The sequence below is a fragment of the Culicoides brevitarsis genome, chromosome 1, assembly GCF_036172545.1.
Source record: "Culicoides brevitarsis isolate CSIRO-B50_1 chromosome 1, AGI_CSIRO_Cbre_v1, whole genome shotgun sequence".
NCBI classification, from domain to species: Eukaryota; Metazoa; Arthropoda; class Insecta; order Diptera; family Ceratopogonidae; genus Culicoides; species Culicoides brevitarsis.
In genome coordinates this window covers 40600072-40623134 of record NC_087085.1, presented here as the reverse complement: position 1 = coordinate 40623134, position 23063 = coordinate 40600072, and the positions used below count along the sequence as shown (strand labels likewise).

General features: G+C 27.8%; 6 protein-coding genes across 7 annotated transcripts; 3 read left to right on the top strand and 3 right to left on the bottom strand.

The window, feature by feature from the left end:
• Nucleotides 1–59: 59 nt before the first annotated feature.
• LOC134837834 (uncharacterized) lies at nt 60–3302 on the bottom strand. The gene is made up of 7 exons (XM_063853225.1): nt 3121–3302; nt 2888–3044; nt 2727–2834; nt 2172–2670; nt 825–1120; nt 667–768; nt 60–615 (listed from the first exon to the last, which is right to left on the bottom strand). Exons 1-7 carry the CDS (start codon nt 3236–3238, stop codon nt 87–89), a joined length of 1809 nt encoding a protein of 602 aa, XP_063709295.1. The 5' UTR covers nt 3239–3302; the 3' UTR covers nt 60–86.
• A 2070-nt stretch (nt 3303–5372) lies between these two features.
• LOC134837833 (uncharacterized) lies at nt 5373–6469 on the bottom strand. The gene is made up of 4 exons (XM_063853224.1): nt 6192–6469; nt 6016–6123; nt 5592–5953; nt 5373–5527 (listed from the first exon to the last, which is right to left on the bottom strand). Exons 1-4 carry the CDS (start codon nt 6467–6469, stop codon nt 5373–5375), a joined length of 903 nt encoding a protein of 300 aa, XP_063709294.1.
• Nucleotides 6470–7401: 932 nt separating this feature from the next.
• On the top strand, nt 7402–12276 carry LOC134827896 (protein aubergine-like). Of its 2 annotated transcripts, none has more exons than XM_063840768.1 (5): nt 7402–7562; nt 7638–7729; nt 7786–8273; nt 8332–8652; nt 10549–12276. In XM_063840768.1, exons 2-5 carry the CDS (start codon nt 7651–7653, stop codon nt 12094–12096), a joined length of 2436 nt encoding a protein of 811 aa, XP_063696838.1. In that variant the 5' UTR covers nt 7402–7562; nt 7638–7650; the 3' UTR covers nt 12097–12276. The 2 variants fall into 2 exon arrangements, with proteins under 2 accessions (XP_063696838.1, XP_063696839.1); XM_063840769.1 differs by having other exon boundaries at nt 7402–7566; nt 7643–7729.
• A 1705-nt stretch (nt 12277–13981) lies between these two features.
• On the top strand, nt 13982–15508 carry LOC134827897 (clavesin-1-like). The gene is made up of 6 exons (XM_063840770.1): nt 13982–14202; nt 14271–14427; nt 14484–14591; nt 14649–14798; nt 14850–15061; nt 15123–15508. The coding sequence occupies exons 1-6, from the start codon at nt 14079–14081 to the stop codon at nt 15275–15277; spliced, it is 906 nt and encodes a 301-aa protein (XP_063696840.1). The 5' UTR covers nt 13982–14078; the 3' UTR covers nt 15278–15508.
• Nucleotides 15509–16183: 675 nt separating this feature from the next.
• LOC134836850 (synaptosomal-associated protein 29) lies at nt 16184–17587 on the bottom strand. Its single transcript, XM_063852102.1, has 2 exons — nt 17424–17587; nt 16184–17327 (listed from the first exon to the last, which is right to left on the bottom strand). Exons 1-2 carry the CDS (start codon nt 17495–17497, stop codon nt 16655–16657), a joined length of 747 nt encoding a protein of 248 aa, XP_063708172.1. The 5' UTR covers nt 17498–17587; the 3' UTR covers nt 16184–16654.
• Nucleotides 17588–18623: 1036 nt separating this feature from the next.
• On the top strand, nt 18624–22165 carry LOC134827053 (uncharacterized). The gene is made up of 2 exons (XM_063839586.1): nt 18624–19243; nt 19939–22165. Exons 1-2 carry the CDS (start codon nt 18779–18781, stop codon nt 21970–21972), a joined length of 2499 nt encoding a protein of 832 aa, XP_063695656.1. The 5' UTR covers nt 18624–18778; the 3' UTR covers nt 21973–22165.
• Nucleotides 22166–23063: the final 898 nt, after the last annotated feature.

The following is a 23063-nucleotide window of genomic DNA, read 5'->3' as shown; positions in this document are numbered from 1 at the left end:
ACCTCTATCAAGGTGCAGGAATAAAAAAAAATTTCAACAATAAAAATTCATTCACCAACATTTTATTCAAAATTCACAAAAAAAAATCAATCAAAATCTAATTTCCTAAAATTTCCTTCCATACCAAAAATATCCATACTAGATTTCATCTTTGCTGGTCTCAATTTCTCGTCAACTCTGCGGTATTTTGGTTCAGCTAAGAAATAATCACGATGCTGCAAAACGTATTTCCGGTAATCTTGGCTCAATTCTTTTATTGATTTCAATTGGCCGCCTTCGTAATCGTTCGGCAGGCACTCCAAGGGAATATGCTTCGCTAAACTTTCGACGCTGTTGTGAACAAACAACAAATTTGCCAAGTCGTTTCGCAACATGGGCTTCACAAGAGCGAGAATTTTGTCTATCAGCATTGGAAAAGCGCCGTTTATTAAATGAGCGCCATATAATTTAACTGGATAAGTTTCTGTCAAGTAAAAAACGAATTTTTTGAGTTCAAATAAGTTCAATGACGCCAGATGGGCCAATGTGCCGCCTTTGAGATCGACAAGAACGACAATGCCATCAGCGAAGCCATTTTCGTTGGACATAAATTCGAATTCGCCGCCATAGTTTGAACTAAAAATTTAAATTTTTTTAAGAGATTGGACAAAAAATTAAAAATCTCACATTTTTAGGTAATTTTTGAAGCTAAAGTTGGAAGGATCAAGCAAACTCATGTGAACTATCGCATTATTTTCGGGAGTTCTTTTTGGCAGAATTTGATGACATCTGAAAAAAATCACAAAATTACAAAAAAAAATATATTTTTAATTAAAATTTTTTACACAGTTTCACTAATATATTGAATTTCCTCCGTATCTGGATCCCGATGCTCAAAATATTCCGTCGAAATTGTGCGAAATGTGTAAAAATTATCAATTTTTGTCTTGCTCGTCTCTACACTAAAATCCGTCGAGTGTAAAAATCGAAAAATTTCATAATCTGTGATTTTTGGCAAATGCGGAGACTTTTCGAGCCACATTCGGATCTTTTGAATGTCATCTTCCCTAAAATCTGGGAAGCGTTTTGACATATCCGAAACGTCTAATTTGGCGATAAAATTAAAATCCATGTTGTTGATCCGTCGGAAGATAATTCACAACTGATTTGTTTCTCCATTCAAATTGCATCTTTTCAGTGATAATCTTTTTCAAACACTTTTAAGTAAGTGAAAAAACGTGAATAACGTAAAATTTGTACAGCTGAAGGCAGACCCGTATTGTTTGTTCTTGAATAAATTACGTAGCGCGTTGTAATAAAGTTTTGCGTTAAATGCAATATAATAACGTATTAAAGGTTAACTTTGTGTTTTTCTCAGTTGAGTGACTTGAGATGTAATTAAATTGGAGTAATTAGCTACAAAATGTTTACAGTGATTAAAATTTAGATTAAAATATCAGATGTAAGGATTTTTGAGGTAAGTCATTATATATTTTTTATTTCAATAAAAAATTATTTTTTTATTTTTTTTTATTTTACTAAAATTATTATTCTACTAAATTAATGAATATTAAAATTAAATTTATATTTTTTTATTATTTTTATAATTTAATTTTTTTATTTATAAAAAAATATTATTTATTATTTAAAAAAATAAATAATTTTTTTTATTAAATTTAATTTAATTATGAAATATTGAAATGTTTAAGATTGAAATAACTTTAATTTAAATTAAAAAATATTTCTAATTTTTATTTTTTTTTAATAAATAAAAATAATATTTATAATTAAATAAATTAATTAAAAAATTATAAAAAATAATTAATAATTACACTAATTTTTAATAATTTCTATTTTTTTTTATTTTATTTTTCTAATTTTTTTTTATTATTTAATTCTCATAATTTAATTTTATTTTTTAAATTAAAAAAAATATTTTTTAATAAATTTTTTAATTTTTTCTTAATTAATTTTTGATTAAATAAATATAATTTTTTTTCGAATATTCATTATTTAATTCATGAAAATTCAAATCAAACGTTATTTTTTTTTAATTTTAGAGACCATAAGAAATGTTTTCAATAAAAACTTCGTAAAAATTTATTTTTTTAAATAAATATTTTCTTTATTTCCCATTAAAATAATTTAAAACAAAAATTTTTTTACACTTCAAATCAATCAATATCTAATTTTCTGAAATTTCCTTCCAGCCCGAAAACGTCTCCCGCATCCTTACGTTTGACAGCACGCAACTTTTCATTCACCTTCTTCGATTGTTCATCTTCTAAAAAGTATTTTCGCGACTCTACAAGATGCTGATAGCACTTTTCGTGGAAAAATTTAATTGGTTTCTCCTGTCCTCCTTCATAATCTTCCGGAAATACGTTCATATCGACTTTCTCGTAGACTGTCTTCATCGTTGAATGCAAATGAAAGACATCCCAAAGCTCCTTTTTCATGAAAGGCTTCATCAAAAAGACAATTTTATCGACAAATGGCACGATGTTGATGAAATGCAACCCTTTTAGACGAAACGGAAGTGCTTCTTGCAAGTAATACAGGAAATTTTTGATCGCAATTACCGAAAGACGAGCTACGTGACCCAATGTGACGTTCGTTAAATCCAAAATAATGACGTGACCTTCCATGCAACCTTCTTCCAGGAGCATTGTGTCGCAAAACATGCTGAATCTACAACGAAAAAAATTTTTAGAATGAAATTTTAAGGAGCTGAGGTCAAAAATTACAATTTTAAACATTGCGCAAGATCAAATTTCGACGGATCCGTGTTGTGAAGACGAGCTAAAATAACTTTGTGTCCCTCTTTCGTGAGTTGCGGCAATGGAATCATCGTGCTTGAAGTAAAAAAAAGTTCATAAAATCCCTTGGAGACGCAGAAAATTCTTACAAAATGTCGTGTGCTGTTTTCACATCTTGCCCCGTGACGTCCCGCGATCCAAAGAACATGCCCATGTGCGTGCGACAAGTGTAATAATTGTCAATTGTGGTCTTTGTCGCTTCAATTTTGTTGTAATTTGAATGCAAAAAGAGAATAACTTCCAATTCTGAAAGTGACAAAGACAAAAAATGCGCAGAATATTAATTAAAAGGTTCGTCACTTGAATCTTTTGAATCGCTCACCTGTGATATTTCGCGGTAAATGTGCCTGTTTTTGACACCAATCCATCAATTTCTTCACTTCATCCCGTTTGAGCGACGGAAATTTCTTGTATTGGTCTTCGATGTTGCAAAGTTTCATGATTTCTTTGATTTTTTAGCGAATTTTGTAAAAAAATCAACTTTAACAATGGACCTTTCAACTAAAACTGAATTAATATTTGTTAAAAAAAATTATGAATACTTGTTGAGTTGCAGCGTTGTTCACAAGCAATCAGAGTGTAAAACTATATATTTATTACAAAAAACATTGAAAAATATTTTGTATGCATGTATAGATGATGCAGCAAAGTGTTCGTGTTGAGTGACAAGCATTCTCAATGTACAGATTAAATGGATAACAACAAAACACATATGATGCAGCAGATTGTTTTGATTTTTGTAGTAAGGCTAATGCAATTTTTTTTATCAATTTTTTTTTTTATTTTTTCAAAAAAAAAAATAAATAAATAAATAAAAATATTTATAAAAATAAAAAAAATATTTTTTTCTTCATATTTTTTGTTTAAAAAATTTATAAAAAAAATCATTTTAAAAATATTTAATGTTTATATATTTTAAATTTATTTTTTTATAAATATTTTTTATATTATATTTTTTTTTATAATTTTATTTAAAAAAAGTATTGAAAATTTAAATAAAATATAAAAAAATAAAATTAATTTTTAACTCAATGTTAATGTATTATTTAATGATAATTTAACATTTTTTTATTCAAATTAAATTTAATTCTATTAAATTTAATTTTATTTTTTTTTTTAATTTTAAATTAAAAATATTTAATTAAAAATTAAATTAATTGATAAAATTTTATTTATTTTTAATATAATTTTTTATAGACTGAAAAAATTTTAATCAGAGTACGGGACAAAAATTTTTAAATAATTTTTGAATGGCCTTAGCTCGTTAATAACGATGTGTTTATTTGTAAATAAATAAAAAAGTGAGTGATTCAGCTGAATAAACATTTTTCATTGATCATATGAACTTACATCGGAAACAGTTTGAAAGGTATTTATTTACTTTTAAAGGAGGTTACAAAAAAAAAATGCAAATCTGCACTTATTTTACGATCTACTGAATGTCAGTGTCATGGTGTCATGGTTCAATATTCTTTTTAAAGGTATTATAAAGGTTTTATCTTTTATCAAAAATTCTTTTTTTTACATTAATTTATTATTTTTATTTTATTTTTTTATTATATTAAAAAATAAATATTGATAATATTAATATTTTTTTTATTTTTATAATTTTAAATAAAAATATTTAATTTGAAAAAAAAAAATATTTTTTTAAACTAAAATATTTATTTTATAAATTTTTAAACTTTTTTTTATTTGATTTTTCAAAAGTTTTTCATAATTTAATGTTTCAGTTAAGCTTAAAAAAAATTGTAAAAATTATTTTAAAAGATTCCAAAATAATTTTCAGAGTTCAATGTTCTCTTTTAACAAAAAAAAAAAAAAAATACAATTATTCATAATTATTTAAAATGTCAATTGACTCATTGCAATATTCGAGAAAAAATAACAGTCAATAACCCTTATTTTAATTTTATTTTGGGTGCATTCATTTTTAAGTTAATAATTAGTAAAATATGCACGAAATACGAATTTAAAATAAAAAATTTAATATTTTTTAACTGTTTCTCCTGTCTATTGTTTTTTTTTACTTTTTAACTTTACACAACTGTCAATGAACTTCTTGAAAAAAATTTTTTTTTGCTTAATTTTTCATAAAATAATAAAAATTGAAATGAGAAAATTATTAATTTACTTCAAACGTATTAAAATATATTTAATTTGATATCCTTTATTTTTAATGAAATTTACCTTTTTTTCAAAAAGTGTTGAAAAATGATCTGTTTTTGCCAAAATTCATTAAAAAACTAAAATATTTATAAAAGTCTACACAAATAAATGCAAAAATAATAAACATTAAAAACAAGATTTAAAGAATTTACGACTATTAGTTTATGCTCATATGATAAAATTCTCAATAAAAACGTCATAAACTGGTTTTAAAACTACCGGTTTAAGATTAAATTCTACGATACGTTAAAAAGATTTCCTTAAAAAATTAATTTTTATTAATAAATAAATAAAATATTTTTTGCATCATTATTTTTACTCCAACACCTGAATATTGGTTAAATACATCTCACTTTTGATTCCGTGATGCAAAACTTCCCACAATTGAATTCATTTAAAGTGACGTCAATCGATATCTAACTTCTTAAAACTGCCTTCTAATCCAAACAACTGATTCTGAAGAGCACTTTTTTCGGGTCGAAGACTCTCATTTACTCTTCTTGTTTGTGATTCTTCCCAAAAGAAGTCTTTTCGTTCTTCCAAATGTTTTAAATAATTCGCTAAAAATAAATTTTTAAAGTTACCAACCGTCTCCATATTGAAAAATAAAAAAAATTTTCTTACTCCATAAATTTTTGATGGTATCTTCTTTTCCTCCTTTATAATCGCTCGGCAACATTTCCAAAGGCATAAATTCCTTCAAATCTTCTAATTTTTGATAAATTTTCAGGCTATTCGAGAATTCTTTCGTCAAAGTTGGTCTGAGAAGTGCCAAAAATTTATCCATGAACGAAGGACAGTTGAAAAAAACGAACGCTTTGACACGCGCTTGATACCCTTCTTGCACGGAAAGCATCAATTGGTACAAAATTGTTGGATTAAAGGTCAACATGTGTCGCAACGTGAATCCATCCATGTCAACTAAGGTAACGTAACCATTTGTGGGACCTTTTTCCAACAATTCTGACTCGTTTACGTAAATCGAGCTGAAAAAAAAAATTTTTTTAAATTAAATTATTCACAAATTAATATTTTTTTTAGGAATTACAGTCGAGCAACAGCTTTGAAATTATATTTCGACATATCAGGATCGATGATTTTCCAAAAAATTACCGTATAACCTTCAGGAGTTGTCTTTGGCAGCGGAACAGATACACTAAAAAATCAATTTTTAATTTAACTTTATTAAAAAAATTCGTAAATCTCGGTAAATTTAAAATTCACATCACATCCTTGACCATTTGAATGTCATCCGCCATGAAATCTCGATTCCCGAAAATATCTTTTGCGTGAGTTCTGATCGTTAAATGACCTTCAATGAGCTTTTTCGTGGCTTCGATGCTAAAATATCGCGCATGAAGAAAATTCGCAATTTCCTGATCCGTCAACTCGGGCAAGTGAGGTTGCTTTGACATCCAATCGCGGATCGTGGCGACGTCGGATTCCTTTAATTCGGGAAATTTTTTGTAAAGTTCCTGCATTGGAATTAATTTGAGCTTCATTTTGATGAATTTTAATGAAATTTCATGTGAAAAGGTTGAAAGAACAAACGAGACTGAAGGAAAATAATTATTTTGATTTAAAGTGTTAGTAAATTACCTTGGTTGGGGCTGTTTTTATATCAAACAATTGTTAACATGCAGTATTTAATATTAATTAAATACATCAAAGTAGTATTAAATTATTAATGAATGAAGTTGTAATAGTTCAAGGAGCGGAGTTTTAATATTTTGTGTTTTCAATTTTATTTATTTTAATTTATTTTTTTTTTAAATAATTAAAAAATTAATTATAAAATTATATTAAATAATTTTAATTCGTAAAAATTTGAATCATTAAATTTTTTTTAATTTTAATAAAAAAATATTTTATTAAAGTTAAAATGAAATTAATTAAAATAAAAAAATTAAATTTAAATAAATACATAAATTTTTTTTTAAATAGTCACAATTTTAAGTTGTCAGTTTTTAACTAAATTTGAAAAAAACTAAAAAAAAATAAACTAAATGAAATAAAATAAAATTAAGTTAAAAAAATAAAAAAAAATAGAAATTTTAATTTTTTATTTTAATTAATTTTTTTTAAATTTTATTTTTATTACTTCATTAAATTAATATTTTAATATTAAAAAAAAATTAAAACAATAATATTTTTTTCAATTTCTTAAATTATCAAAAATTATTTTTATTTTTTTATAAAATTTTAATTTGTTTTTAATTTTCATTTATTTTTTCAATAATTAAAATTTTTCTTTTTAAACGAAAAATTATTTAAGTTAAAAAATTACTTAATTTTTTATTTGAATTTCAGCAAAAAATCAACTGTAATAATCTTCAAAAGTTTAAAAAAAATACAAAATTGCAACTGAACGAACAAATCTCAAAAGTCCCGTTTCTCAATATATTCGCAATTTATCATCATTTGTGTTTAAAAATTCGTACTGTGAAGATGTCCCTTAACATTTTTATGTGTTTTAAATAAAATTTGATGTCTAAATGTTTTGATAAAAAAAAAAATATAAAAAAATCTTACGTATAAAAAAAAATTGAGGAAGAAAAGAAACTTGAGAATTTTTTTTGAGAAAAAATTTCAAAGGTAAGTTTAATTTTTTCAAGAAAAAAATCCATGTGCTTTTCACGTGTTTTTAATAATTTTTAATTTTTTTTCCAGAAAAGCCTTTAAGATGGAGCGACAAGGTCCCTCGAACGTTGGAGGGCGTTCTCCGCCTGTAAAATCTACAACTTCATCGCCTGAAAGTAGAGGTAAGATTTTTTTTTAATTTTTACTCAAAATAAATCTTTGTTATAAATTTTTATAGGCAGCGGAGCAACTCGTGCCCAAATGCGAGGTCGTCGATACATTGCAGAACTTGTTCACACTCGTCCCGATATCGTTGGCAACTCCAAAAAGGGCTCGACAGGCGCTTTTACTACTTTATCTTCCAATTACTTTCGTCTCGTACGCAAACCGGAATGGAGTATTTTCCAATATCGCGTGGATTTTCAACCCGATATCGATTCTGTCGCCATTCGCAAAGCTCTTTTCCGAAAACACGCCGAAATGTTCAGCGGATTCATGTTTGACGGCACAATGTTGTTCTCCAACTCAAAATTGGAGCATGAAATAACTCACTTGATCTCGCAACGTCTCGATGGGACACAAATTGTGATTGTCGTAAAGTTCACGAAGCAAGTCATGATGACGGAAATGGCTTCACTTCAAGTTTTGAACCTGATTTTGCGTCGTGCGATGGAAGGATTGAACTTGCAGCTCGTTGGAAGGAACTTTTTTGATGCTGTTGCGAAGGTAAATTCTGAAAAAAATTAAAAATTATCAAATTTTAACAAGAAAATTCATGTTTTAGATCCCGATCAACGAATTTCGCTTGGAATTATGGCCAGGATACGTCACTTCGATTCGTCAACACGAAAACGACATCTTGATGTGTGCGGAAATCTCGACAAAAGTCATGCGAATGGAGACAGCTCTCGATGTTTTGAGTCGTTGCACGCAAGGACACGGAGATTTCCGTGAAGTTTTCGCGAAATCGATGATGGGAACGACTGTTTTGACGGATTATTCGAACAAAACTTACCGTATCAGTGATGTCGATTGGAAACAAAGTCCCATGAGTACTTTTGAGACAAAATCTGGTCCTGTCACATATGTTGAGTATTACAAAAAGGTAAGTTTTGATCAGAAATTTTCACCTACAAAGACATGAAAAATTATTTTTGATTTTTTTTTCATTATTTTCACTTTGAAGCTTAAATATTTAATATTTTTAAAAATATATTTTTTTTTTATAAAATGATTAAAAATGATAAATTAGAGCCCTCTGACAAATTTTAATCCATTTGGAGCAAGATTTGACAAAAATAGCTTTGACACAGTTTTTGACACAGTTTTTTTGCTCTTGATTTAGTTTTTAAAACAAAACTATGTCAAAGAAAAATTTTTTTTTTCAGTTTCAATTTTTTGGCAGTTTTGAGTTATAAAATGATTAAAAATGATAAATTAGAGCCCTCTGACAAATTTCTATCCATTTGGAGCAAGATTTGACAAAAATAGCTTTGACACAGTTTTTGACACAGTTTTTTTGCTCTTGATTTAGTTTTTAAAACAAAACTATGTCAAAGAAAAAAATTTTTTTCAGTTTCAATTTTTTGGCAGTTTTGAGTTATAAAATGATTAAAAATGATAAATTAGAGCCCTCTGACAAATTTCAATCCATTTGGAGCAAGATTTGACAAAAATAGCTTTGACACAGTTTTTGACACAGTTTTTTTGCTCTTGATTTAGTTTTTAAAACAAAACTATGTCAAAGAAAAAATTTTTTTTCAGTTTCAATTTTTTGGCAGTTTTGAGTTATAAAATGATTAAAAATGATAAATTAGAGCCCTCTGACAAATTTCTATCCATTTGGAGCAAGATTTGACAAAAATAGCTTTGACACAGTTTTTGACACAGTTTTTTTGCTCTTGATTTAGTTTTTAAAACAAAACTATGTCAAAGAAAAAATTTTTTTTCAGTTTCAATTTTTTGGCAGTTTTGAGTTAGAAAATGATTAAAAATGATAAATTAGAGCCCTCTGACAAATTTCTATCCATTTGGAGCAAGATTTGACAAAAATAGCTTTGACACAGTTTTTGACACAGTTTTTTTGCTCTTGATTTAGTTTTTAAAACAAAACTATGTCAAAGAAAAATTTTTTTTTCAGTTTCAATTTTTTGGCAGTTTTGAGTTATAAAATGATTAAAAATGATAAATTAGAGCCCTCTGACAAATTTTTATCCATTTGGAGCAAGATTTGACAAAAAACAGCTTTGACACAGTTTTTGACACAGTTTTTTTGCTCTTGATTTAGTTTTTAAAACAAAACTATGTCAAAGAAAAAATTTTTTTTCAGTTTCAATTTTTTGGCAGTTTTGAGTTATAAAATGATTAAAAATGATAAATTAGAGCCCTCTGACAAATTTTTATCCATTTGGAGCAAGATTTGACAAAAATTGCTTTGACACAGTTTTTGACACAGTTTTTTTGCTCTTGATTTAGTTTTTAAAACAAAACTATGTCAAAGAAAAAATTTTTTTTCAGTTTCAATTTTTTGGCAGTTTTGAGTTATAAAATGATTAAAAATGATAAATTAGAGCCCTCTGACAAATTTCAATCCATTTGGAGCAAAATTTGACAAAATTGGCTTTGACACAGTTTTTGACACAGTTTTTTTGCTCTTGATTTAGTTTTTAAAACAAAACTATGTCAAAGAAAAAATTTTTTTTCAGTTTCAATTTTTTGGCAGTTTTGAGTTATAAAATGATTAAAAATGATAAATTAGAGCCCTCTGACAAATTTTATCCACACAAATTTCTATCCATTTGGAGCAAGATTTGACAAAAATAGCTTTGACACAGTTTTTTTGCTCTTGATTTAGTTTTTAAAACAAAACTATGTCAAAGGAATTTTTTATAAAGAAATTATTAAAAATAAAATTAAAATAAAAAAATTGAATGAAAAAAAAATTAAATAATAATTTTAGTTAAAAAATCAAAATAAAAAATAATTTTTAATTAATTTTCAGAAATACAACATTACCATCCGCGACACAAAGCAACCTCTCTTGATCTCCAAATCCGAAGACAAACGTCAACGCAGCGGCGAATGCGACTTAATCGCTCTCGTACCCGAATTATGTCGCCTAACGGGCCTCACTGATGAGATGCGCTCCAATTTCCGTCTTATGAAAGCCGTAGCTGAGCATACTCGTGTTGGTCCCGCACAACGTGTTCGTCGTCTTCTCGACTTCAATCGCCGTCTGATCAACACTCCTGCCAGCATGAAAACGATGCAAGACTGGAATTTATCTCTGGAACAAGAATTGGTCGAAGTAACGGGTCGCGAGTTGCTCTGCGAAGGAATTTTATTCGCAAATCAAGAAGTCAAAGGCAAACCTCAAGCTGACTGGAGCTCCGATCTCGTCTACAACCAACTTTTCGCAACTGTCGCTTTGCATAATTGGGCTCTTGTCACCCCACGACGCGCATTACGCGAATCAACTGCCTTTGTGAAAGTCCTTCAAGATGCCGTTCGTAAAATGGGAATGGCGATTCATGAACCGCGCATTTTGCAAATTGACGGAGATCGAAATGACGATATTTTAGCAGCTCTTGAGGATGCCTCACGCGGAGATCCACAAATGATTTTGATTGTTGTGCCAAATAACAATGCCTCGCGTTATGCGACTATTAAGAAGAAATGTTGCGTCGATCGGGCGATTCCCACGCAAGTTATTGTGCAACGAACAATCACCCCAAAAAATGGAAATCCGCGAAGTTTGATGTCTGTTGCGACAAAAGTTGCAATTCAGCTGAATACGAAGCTCGGAGCGGTTCCATGGTCGATTAAAATGCCTTTGAAGGGACTCATGGTGGTTGGATTTGACGTTTCGCACGACACAAAATCGCGAAATGTCTCGTACGGAGCTTTGGTAGCAACCATGGACATGCGGGAGAACTGCAAATATTACAGCGCGGTTTCATCGCATACCAACGGCGAAGAATTAACGAATCACATGACCTTGAACATGCTGAAAGCCATTCGTGAATACCAATCGGAGCACGGAACGTTTCCCGCGAAGATCATAATTTATCGTGACGGCGTCGGAGACGGGCAGCTGCATTATGTAGCCGATGTAGAGTTACAAGCGATGCGAAAAGCCCTCGAAGAAGCATACGCCAAGGCCCAATCTGAGCTCCGGATGGCTTATGTCATCGTCAATAAACGCATCAACACGCGTCTCTTTAAACGCGGGCAAAATCCGATGCCAGGAACAGTAGTTGACGATGTCATCACATGCCCCGAACGTTATGACTTCTTTTTGGTATCGCAAACGGTGCGTCAAGGCACAGTTTCGCCAACTTTGTACAACGTCATACACGATTCTTTGCTTTTGCCGCCCGATAAGATGCAGATTTTGACGTACAAATTATGCCATTTGTACTTCAATTGGAACGGGACGATCAGAGTACCGGCTGTTTGTCAATACGCGCATAAATTGGCGCAGTTGGTTGGTGAACACATTCATCAGGCACCCAATTCTGGATTGAATAAGAAACTTTTCTTCCTCTAAAGACCCGCGATTTGGGCGAAATTACTGAAAATGAACGAAAAACGTTCTGAATTTAATTATTTTTAAGTTTTTGTGTTTCTCGTGCATTAATTTTTTGCATGATTTTGATTTTTTTTGTCTGTGACTTATCTAAAAAAAACGTATAAAAAGTATCAATATAACAATGAAATATTTATTGAATGAAAAAATTACCCTTGGTTTTAATTTTTTAAATTTTTAAACGATTTAAAAAAAATCTTTAAAATTTAATATTAAATAAATTTTTTTTTATTATTTAAAATTTTTTAATGAAATATTTTTAATTTTATTTTTTATCACAAATATTTTATAAATTTTATGATTTTGGCGATAAAAAATTAAAATTTTTTTTTTCATAATTTTAATTTTTTGATAATTTTTTTTTTAATTTAATTAAGGCCGCTCCCAAAAACTTTTTTTCAAAATGGGGGGGGCAAAATAAAAAAAAAATTTGAAATATTTTTTCATACAAAATGAAAAATTTTAACAGTTTTTTGCCATTATTGAATATTTTTTCGATTTTTTGGTATCTACATTGAGATTTTAATTTTTTTAAAAAAAAATTTTCGTAAAAAAACTGTATTAAAATTTTGTTAACAAATTTAATCAAAATTCTTTAAAAATTAAATTTTTTTTAAAAAAAAATTGTAAAAAAAGCCAATTTTTTTTTAAATTTATTTTACGCCCATTGGATTTTTGACTTTTGAAATGGGGCATGGGACAAAAAGTTTTAATTAATTTTTTTAAAATTTTTCTAAATGAAAAGTATTAAAATTGTTACAAATTCAAAATCTTTCATTAAAAATTTTGTAAAATACTTTTTTATTTGATTTACGCTTAATTATTGAGCATTAATTTATTTTTTAAACAGAAATAAATATTTTTTTTACATCAGAAAATTCATAAAAATTAAAAATAATTTTTCAAAATTGCTCAAATCTGATTAATTAATTGATAAAAAAAGATTTTAATGAAAAATTAATTTTATTTTAAAAAATACAATTTAATATCAAAGAAAACAAAAATATTTTATTTATAAATTTAATTAATTAATTTTTATTTTAATTATTTTCATATTATTTTTTTTAAATCAAAATAGGTAATTTCTATTTTTACGATAAAATGAAAAAAAAATTAAATTAATTAATTTTATTAAAAAAATTATATTATTAAAAAAATATATTTTCAATGAAAAATATTAAAACTGTCACAAACTTAAACATTTTTCTTAAAAAATTATAAAAAAATAATTTTTAATAATTAAATTTATTTTTTTTTGTTTTTCAGATTTAGGTAAATATATAAGAGAAAATGTGAGCAAACAAAAATAATTTAATAATTATTTTCTGGATAGAAAATTTTTTCTTCTTCTCTATAAAATTAGTTAAAACTCATCATAAATGGAAGCAAATATTTTTTTAAATTTTTTGTGTACATATATGACGTCGTTCATCTCTCATGCATTAAATTTTTTGCATGACTTTTAAAATTTTTCTGTTACTCATCTAAAAAACGTAAAATACGATTAATATAAAAAAAAATTATTGAATGAAAAAATTACCTCTTTTTAACCGAAAATTCCAAAATAAACTGAATTTCCAAGTGATTCTTTACAGAAAATAATTTCTCAATCAACCCACAATAGTGAGACAATGTAAAATTTTCGCATTAATTGCAACTTTTACCGATAATTAATCGCATTCGCGTCTCAACTTGACTCCAAACTCGTTTTCAGCTATGGGGAAATATTACTACAGATTTTTTTTTCTAATAAATATAATTGCGTTCTAGCATTGTGTGTACTAATGTGCGATAATAATACTTACAAAAGTCTTCGTATTATTCGCAATTCAATGTCAACGAGAACTAGATGACGGCTCTGCGAATTAGAAACAGCTTATTCCAGTTTTAGCTTTTGTCTAAGAGGGAAGTTTCTTGAATTGTCGAGAGAAAATTTCGAGAAAATGAAGGGGTTTCAATGGATATCCATGGAGGAAATGTACCAAAAACATCCCGATTTGAAGCCGGATGACGTGAAATTGGTGCAGAAATGGTTGGAATCGCAACCACATTTGCCCAAAATTACAGGTAAAATTTTTTTTTTGCTTAAAATTTTCATGAAAAAAATAATTTTTTAATGATTTTTTGTCTTTTAGATTTGGAAGTTGCCAATTTTTTGCATGCAAATTATTTTAGAGTTGAAGCTACGAAGAACATGATCGATAATTATTACACGTACAGAACACATTTGACGAATTTCTTCAAGAATCGCGATATTACGGGGGATGATATGGTAGAAACGCATGATGTCATGTAAGATTTTTACAATTTCCTCATGAAAATTTTTTAAAAAATTATTTTTTTTGTAGAAATTTCTTTTTATTGCCTGAACGGACTCCAGATAATCATCAAATCATCATTTATCGCTTCAAGGATACCGATCCAAACAGATATAGTTTCGTTAATTTCATTAAAATGTGAGTTTTTTTGAATTTTTTCTTTCATGGAGTCAAATTTTCATTAATTTTTTTCAGTATTGGATTTTCCATTGAGACAGAATTGCTCGAAAAAGGTCCTCCAGATGGATTTCATCTCGTTCTCGATGTCACAGGCGTCAAATTAGGTCATATCACGCGCGCTAACCTGTCGGAAACGAAATTGTCAATGTTGTATTTGCAAGAAGGGTAAAAATTATTTAATTTTTTTTTTCATTTCATGTCAAATTTTTTTTTTAGTCTCCCGATTCGCATCGTTGGCTTGCATTTCATCAACGTAATTCCGTTTATGGACAGATTAATGGCTCTGATTCGACCATTTGCGAAAAATGATTTGGCAAAAAAGTTGTACGTGCATGAGTCGGTCAAAGGTTTGCATGAATTTGCGCCGCCTGAAATTTTTCCGCGAGATTATGAGGGAGGAAAGGAAATTTCGATTGATGAGATGTCGGGTGAGAATTTTGAGTTTTAAAAGAAATTTTAGTGAAAAATTGAAGAAAAATTTATTTTTAGAGAAATATTATCAACTTTTGGTTCAGCGACGTGAACATTTTTTGGAGGAAGAGAAAACTCGTCGTGTCAATGAAAAGCTGAGACCGACAAAGTCTCGCATTGTGAATGATTATTTCGGGTTGGAAGGGACATTTAAGAAATTGGATATCGATTAATTGAAATTTAATTTGATTTTTCACCATTTAAAATTTTTTTTTAAAAAAATTAAAAAAAAAATTTAAAAATTTTTTTTTTTTAAATTGAAAAAATATATTTTTAGGCTAAAAACTTTACTCGATTTTTTAAGAAAAAAATTCTATAAAATTTATTTAAAAAAATATTATTTTTTTAAAATAAAATAAAATTTAAAATACATCAAAAAATTAAAAAAAAAAATCAAAAGCAAAGAATTCATTAAAATTTTAGTTAAATTAAATTTAAATTTAAAACTTTTACATCTGAAAATTGATAAAAATTAAAATAAATCTTCAAAATTTCTCAAAAATTAAAATTTTGTGAATTTTTTGAGAAAAAATTATCAGAACATTTGTTATAATGGAAGGTAAAACATTTTTGCTAAAAAAATAAATTTTGTGAAAATATCTTTTTTATTATTAAATTATGTTAAAAATAAAGAGATCTTAATTTTTATAAAAAAACAATTCAAATAAATTTTTAAAAATTTTAGTTAAAATCTTAAGAATTCTTTCTAAAAATTTAAATATTAATTTAAAAATTAAAAATAAAAAAAAAGAAATGTAAGAAATTGGGAATTTTAACAAAAATAGTTTAAAATTTAATTTTAATTTTTTTTTGAATTTCTTACAAATTTTTAAATTTATTTTTAGATTAAAAAAAAATATTTTAATTTTAAAATTATTTTAATGAAAAATTAAAAATATAATTTTTCTATAAATTTTAATTAAATTTAAATATTTTATAAAATTTTATTTTATTTTAAAATTTATAAAAAAAATCAATTTAATTTTTTTCTATGAAATAATAATTTTTGAAGCCTTCCAATGAAGAAATTAAAAGAGAAATTTTTGATATTTTAAATGTTTATTATTATTTATCTTAGCTGTTCCTAAATGAACATTAATCTTAGCTTTCTTATCTATATAGAGATGATATAAATGGAAATATTTAGATATTATTCATGAAATTCAAGGTTCAACAAACAAAAATTTGTCGTTTTTCATATAAATTCTACTTTTTCAATTATTTTGGTATGACAATGTTGTTTTTTTCTTTACGTATTTAAACTAATCTAACTCAATATCAACTGACCCATCAACAGTAACCTCAAGATTCCATTCACTAAATTTTAATTTTCTTATCTTAAAAAACGCACTTAATATTAAATAATAGGTAGTCGCATGCATATCACTGCATTTGTGTGTCAATAACGCCTCTGAATATTTTTTTTTTGTGATAACACGATTTTTATTTTTTTTTTTGTGAATGACAACAAACGGTACGGCTTTGTACTGATTCCTCGACCTCAAACGATGCAAAAATGGGTTGCTATAGAAACTTTTACGGCGAAATTTTTACTTTTTTCCGAGCAATTTGTTCATTTCCTTGTTTTGTTTGCCGACCTTCAAGTCGACATTTTCCACTTTGTCGTGAATGTTGTCGATGAGCTCGTTCGATTCGACAATTTCCTGATTCAAGTCGATCGCCAAGTGCTTCAAGCGCGACAAACTATTGCTCATGTCGGTCAAATTGCTCTCGATGCGTTGATTAAATGTCGCGGAGCCATTTTGTTGGGTCTGTGGCGCATCGTTTCGGAGTCGTGTCGTCGGATGTTCGCTATATTGCTCCTCGGGAGTCCTGGCAGAGACGGAGGACGATGGCACGGAATAATTATCCTCGTTGATTTTGCTGGCACTCGACGACTGAGTCATGCGCGCTGAATAATCTTTCTGTCCGGAAATGTAGTTACGCAGGCTTCCGAAGACACTTTTCAAGCCGTTCAAGTGTTTCTGGCTGAAACGCAGCGTCGTGTTGATCTCGTCGAGTTGTCGACTCGTTTTTTCGAGTTGCTCGCGTTGACGGGCGAGTTCTTCGGCAGTTTTGACGCCAACTTCTTCCGTTTCGTGCAGCAATCCGAGACTCCGTTCCGTCGACATGAGCGTGCGATCCTCAATTTCGCGTTTTCGTTGCTCATAGAGTTGGCGTTGATTGTAATTCGAGTCGAAGGGATTTGTGGATTGACCTCCTCTGCCGGAAAAAAGCGATAAAAGGAACAAAGGAATGTGTTAGTCATGCAATTACGACGGAACAATGAGTAAGGAAGTGGATAAAAAGTCGTCTTACCTTGAGTTTTGGAGAAAAGTCTCATCATCGACGTCGTCGTCGAGAAATAATCTATTCGGATCTACAGATGCCATGACTAATGTTGCTGATTTGTGACAAAACTATTAAATTCTAAGGGTGTTGATACGTGAAAATCTCAGTAGAAAGTGTTTTTGATAGCTCGATGAAAAAATATAAATTACAAACTCGACCTGTTTTCGGGATGATGTGAGCGCATTTTTGGAGTAACTTTAGTTCAATTATCTGAAAAAGGTAAGAAATTTATTAAATTTTGTAAAAAAAAAAATTTTTTTTTAAATTTTAATTTTTTATCAAAGACTAAATTTTTCTTGATAAAATTATTAAAAAATTAGATTTTTATCTATAATTTATAGTTGAAATGTTAAAAAAATATTAAAAATTAATTTTTTTTTTAAATTTTAATATTTTTATAAAATATTTTTGATTTTTTGTAAAATTTTGAATTATTTTTTTTTCAAAATTTGTCAAAAACTATCAAAATTTAGATTTTTTAGAAATGTTTAGAATTTTTAGAAATGTAGAATTTTTAACAGATTTAAAAATTATATTTTTGCTTCAAAAAGTATAAATTTTTTTAAAAATTTTTTAATGAACGATTTGATTACATTTTTAGCTAAAATTCAAAAATTATCAATTCAAATAAATTATTTAAATATAAAAAATCATTAAAATATCAAAAAATAATTAAAAAATATTAAAATTTAAAGAAATTAAAATCCTTCAAAAATTTAATTAAAATCTCAGCTTTTTTTGAGCAATTAATTATTTTTTCCATTTTATTAATTAAATTTATAATTTATTTTTCTATATGAAAAAATATAAATTTTAGGCAAATTTCAAAAATAAGCTTTAAAAATCTTTGAGAATCATAAAAATAATTTTTTTTAAATAAAAAATTAAATTTTTAGTACAAATTGATTAAAATTTCTTGAAAAAATTAATCAAATTTTATAAAAAATTAAATTTTTGGTTTTCTAATTTTATTTTTTTAAATAATTTCAGATAAAAAATAAATTTTATTTTATCTTCAACGTGTCGAAGTAACAGACAGACATCTAAAAAATCCAATTTTTTCTATCGAAATGCGTTAATCGTGTGACAACTGCATCGGAATTCGTTCTCGGTCTCATTCCTACTGCAAAATCTCAAACTTTTATGACTCATTCGGGTCCGGGAATTCATTAACGTTAACAAAGTGCTTCACGGAATAAACGATGAGTTAATTTCATCACATCGGTGCCTCCCATCTATTGTTTGTGATAACGCATGCAGGTCAATTAAACTTAGTCATTAATTAAAATCGAATTAAAACGCACAAAAAAAGCATCATAAAGATGGAAACCGAGAACGGGCAAGCACCCGAATGGTTGATAAAACTCGAAAATCGACGAGAACAAAGAATCAAGAACAAATTAGGACATGAAGTTGGTGCCGGAGCTCCGTGTTTGGTGTGCAAAGAGAAATGTTCCGGCTTGGATTTGCATTTTTGGCGTAAAATTTGCAAAGGATGCGGTTGTCGCAAAGAGCAGCATGACGTACTTGAGGATGATACAACTGGTTGGGCACAATTTGAGATTTTGGGAGCGATTCGTTCAAAGCCAGCTTATATAAAAATCTCTGCGTTGCAAGAAAAACCCGTGAAACTTGATTGGATTCCGCCGAATGTGGCTCCGGATGTTGCCTCGGACTACATGACGCAATTGGGATCGGAAAATATCCCGATTGAGGGAAGTGAGGCAGCTGCGAAACGTAAACAACAACTCGAATATCAAGTTCCGGCGCACGATTATGATCCATCGGTAAGAAATTTATAATTTTTTCAATTAATTTTTAAGTTTTTAAAATTAATTTTTATTTTATTAAAAATTTAATTTATTTTTTTTTTAATTAAAAAATAATTTTAAAATATTAAAAATAATTAAAATTTTTTTTTTAATTTTTAAAATTAATTTTAAATTAAAAAAAATAAATTTAATTTTTAATTCAATAAAAATTAATTTTAAAATTTTATTTAATAAAATTATTTTTAATTAATTTTTTTCGTCATTTTCATGAAAGTTAACCACGTGTTTTTTTTAATTATTTTAAATTTTATTAATATTTAATAATTCAATTAATTTAATTTAACTTTTTAAAAAAAATATATTTTAATTTAAAATTAAATTTTTTTTTAATTATTATTCATTAATTATTTTTTTTCTTGATAATTTAATTATTTTTATGTATTTATTTTTTTTGTTAAGAAATTAATTTTTAAAATAATTCAAAATATTAATTTAATTAATTTAAATTTAAAAATATTTATCAAATAAAATTTTAAAATTAATTTTCATTTAATTAAAAATTTATTTAAAAAAAAAATTAATTAAAAATTTTAATAAATAATTAAATAATATTAAATAATTTAAACATTAATATTATAAAATATTTTTTTTTTAAAATTTTTTAATTTAAAAATAATTTTTAATATTTTTTTAAAATTATTTTCTTTCAGTTATGTCACAATTTAAGCGAAGTAGAAGCAGCTCAATTGCAACAATACGTTCTAAAACTAAAAGAAAGTTGCGCAGGGCAAGGCAACGTCATCCGCATCGGTGAAAAACAACACGGAATCATTCATCGTAACGCTCCTCATCAAACCCCCATCCAATCAAAGGTCGTTCGTGATCGAATTGTCCATCAAATTTCCGGTTCCGAGAGCCTTCGCAACATTTTACGCATGCCTCCCGCTCTCATCACGGATCGCAAAGTCAGTGTCTTCCAAAAACCTCTTTTGCCCGACTTTTACGACAAGCCCGTTTTATCGGACAAATCAAAAGTCAAGCTTGGCGCGATGAAAATGAACAGCGAAGTGGTCCAATCAGTCGTCAACAACATTCCCTACTACTCTTCACTCCTTTCTGACTTACGAGACAAGAAAATCGACATCAAAGACGACAAAGTTCTCGGTCCAATCGATCAATTTTACACCGAATTTCTTGGAAATGAGAAATTCCAGAACGAAGTAAAGGCTTTTGTACGAGCTTTGCCTTCGCCAATTATGCAAGAAGGACATATCGAGCACGTCACAACAAAACAACCGGATTTCAACTCACCTCTTCCTGTGAAATTTATGCCTGGCATGCGAAATCCGACACTCGCACAACAAGAAACGCCCGTGAGAAAACTTCAATTTCACAAACCTTCGCACGAGATAACGTCAATTGATGAGGTTTTGGATCCCCGCACCGGACAAATCCTTGTTCCGATGATTGTGAGAGATAAGGTCTTGTTTGACTTGTTAAATTCGGAATTAATTAAAAATGCGTTGCATAATCCAGCGACTGGGATATCAAATACGCCGTTAATTGTCTCGGGCAGAGCGATGATTCCGGATTTTGATGATCATCCAACGAACGTGTTGACGCCCAATTGTCGTTTGACGCTGGAAAATATGAAAATTAACACGAAAGGAGTACAAAGCGGCGTCATTCATGGACCAATTTACGATGATTTGTTCAAAAATTTGAAGAAACGTCGCGTAAATTACTCATTTGATCCAGTTTTGCAACCGATTCAAGAGTTACGGGAGGAAATGGAAGCTAATGAACAATTTAGAGGCGATGTCGTTCGCTTCGTAGAAGCCTTACCGCATTTCTCCCAAACGGAGGATGTGTCTTTGGTTCGTCCTGCTTACGCGAAAAACCTCAGTCCGGAACATTTGAGCAAAATTCATCCTTCTAAAAGTAGCGATTCAGGTTTTGACTCGATTCCGCCGACTCCTAACTACGCCACGTATCCCGGATTCATTCAGCAAGAAGCAACGGAGGGACATTTTACGGAAATTCCGGGTATTTCTGACATGAACATGTATCCAAAAGTCGCATCATCCGCAATTGGTGACTCTCTGCCCGAACATCTCGAACAAATGAACCTAAATCCAGCGTCGCACAACGTTCAACAAGTTTCCGCGACATGCAAAGGTTGCAAAAAGGAGATTTTCTCGGGCGAAGTCGCTGTTAAAGCTGAACGCGCCGGCAAAGAAGTCGTTTGGCATCCCCTTTGCTTCAAATGTCATCATTGCAACGAGTTGCTGGCAGATCTCGTGTACTTCTTTCACGACGGCGAGGTTTATTGCGGTCGAGATTTAGCTGAAATCCTGCAAATTCCCCGTTGCGCCGCTTGTGACGAGCTAATTTTCACGAAAGAATTCACCGCAGCCGAAAATCAAACATTCCATATCAAGCATTTTGTCTGTTTTTATTGTGATAATCCGCTGGCAGGGCAGAAATACGTCCCGGATGAGAAAACGAACATGCCGTTGTGTCTCAATTGTTACGATCAATATTTCGCTGAGAGATGTAGTCGATGTTCGCATTCGATTGCGCCGACAGAACAAGGCGTCTCGTGGGGCTCGCATCATTGGCATTCGTCGTGTTTCGTGTGCAGCGGCGTTCAGTGTCAGAAAAGTTTGATCGGGTCGCGATTTTGTGTGAAGAATGAGCAACCTTTTTGCAGTGCGCAATGCGTTAAGAGCGTTTTACAATAAATTTATGAAAAATAATGCCTTCCATATACAAAAAAAAAAAAAAAATATTTTTAGACAGGTGCTGAATTTATATAAAATTTATAAAAAATTAAAATATATTCCTTAAAAAAAGTGCCAGACGAACAAAAAATTTACAAATTTATACAAATATATATACAAATTATGTTGTAACTTTCATATATTTTGCATGAAATAAAACAGTATTAAAATTACTAAAAAAAATTTGTTTTTAATTTTTGAGAAATTTTTAATTAGAAAGGTAAAAAAAAAATTTAGAATATAATTTTTTAAATTAATTTTTTGTAAATTTTTTTTATAAATTTATGACCGTTTTTTTTTTTTAATTTTTTTTTTTATTTTTTTTTAAATTTTTTTTTTTTAAATTTTATTAATTTATAAAAATAAGAATTTTGCAGAAATTTTTCGCTTGATCGAAGAATTTGAAAAAAAAGAAAATTAACGATGTGATAGTTTCTAAAAGTTGGAAAAATTTTCGAAATTCTTTATAATATTTTTCATCTTGTTTAAAAGAAAATTTAAAAATTAAAATTTTAAATTATTTTTTTTTTTAAATTAAAAAAAAAAAATATTTTCAAAAATTTTTTGATTTTTTCGAAAAATTTTTTAAAAAAATTATAAAAATAATGTTTAAGCAAATTAAAAAAAATTTTTTTTTTTTAAATTAAATAAAATTCATTAAAAAAATAAAAATTCAATTCTTTCATAAATTAAAAAAAATTAAAAAATCATAAAAAATAAAAAAATAAGAGTGTTAAAAATTTATTTCTATTTTTTTTAAATTTTTCTTTGATTTTAAATTTTATAAAAATTTAATAAAATTTTTAAATTAAAATAGAAAGAAAAAAAATAATAAATTCCATTTATTTTTAGTTAAAATTTATTTTCGAATTTTACTTATTTTTCTTCATTTTTTATTTAAATTAAAATTAGAGAAATTTCATGAGATTTTAAAATATTTTTTTTTTACAAAATATTACAGTTTACATTTTGTTAAAAATTAAAAAAAAAATAAAATAATTAAATGAATTTTAAAAATTTTTTTCTTAACAAATTTTATTTTTTTTTAAATT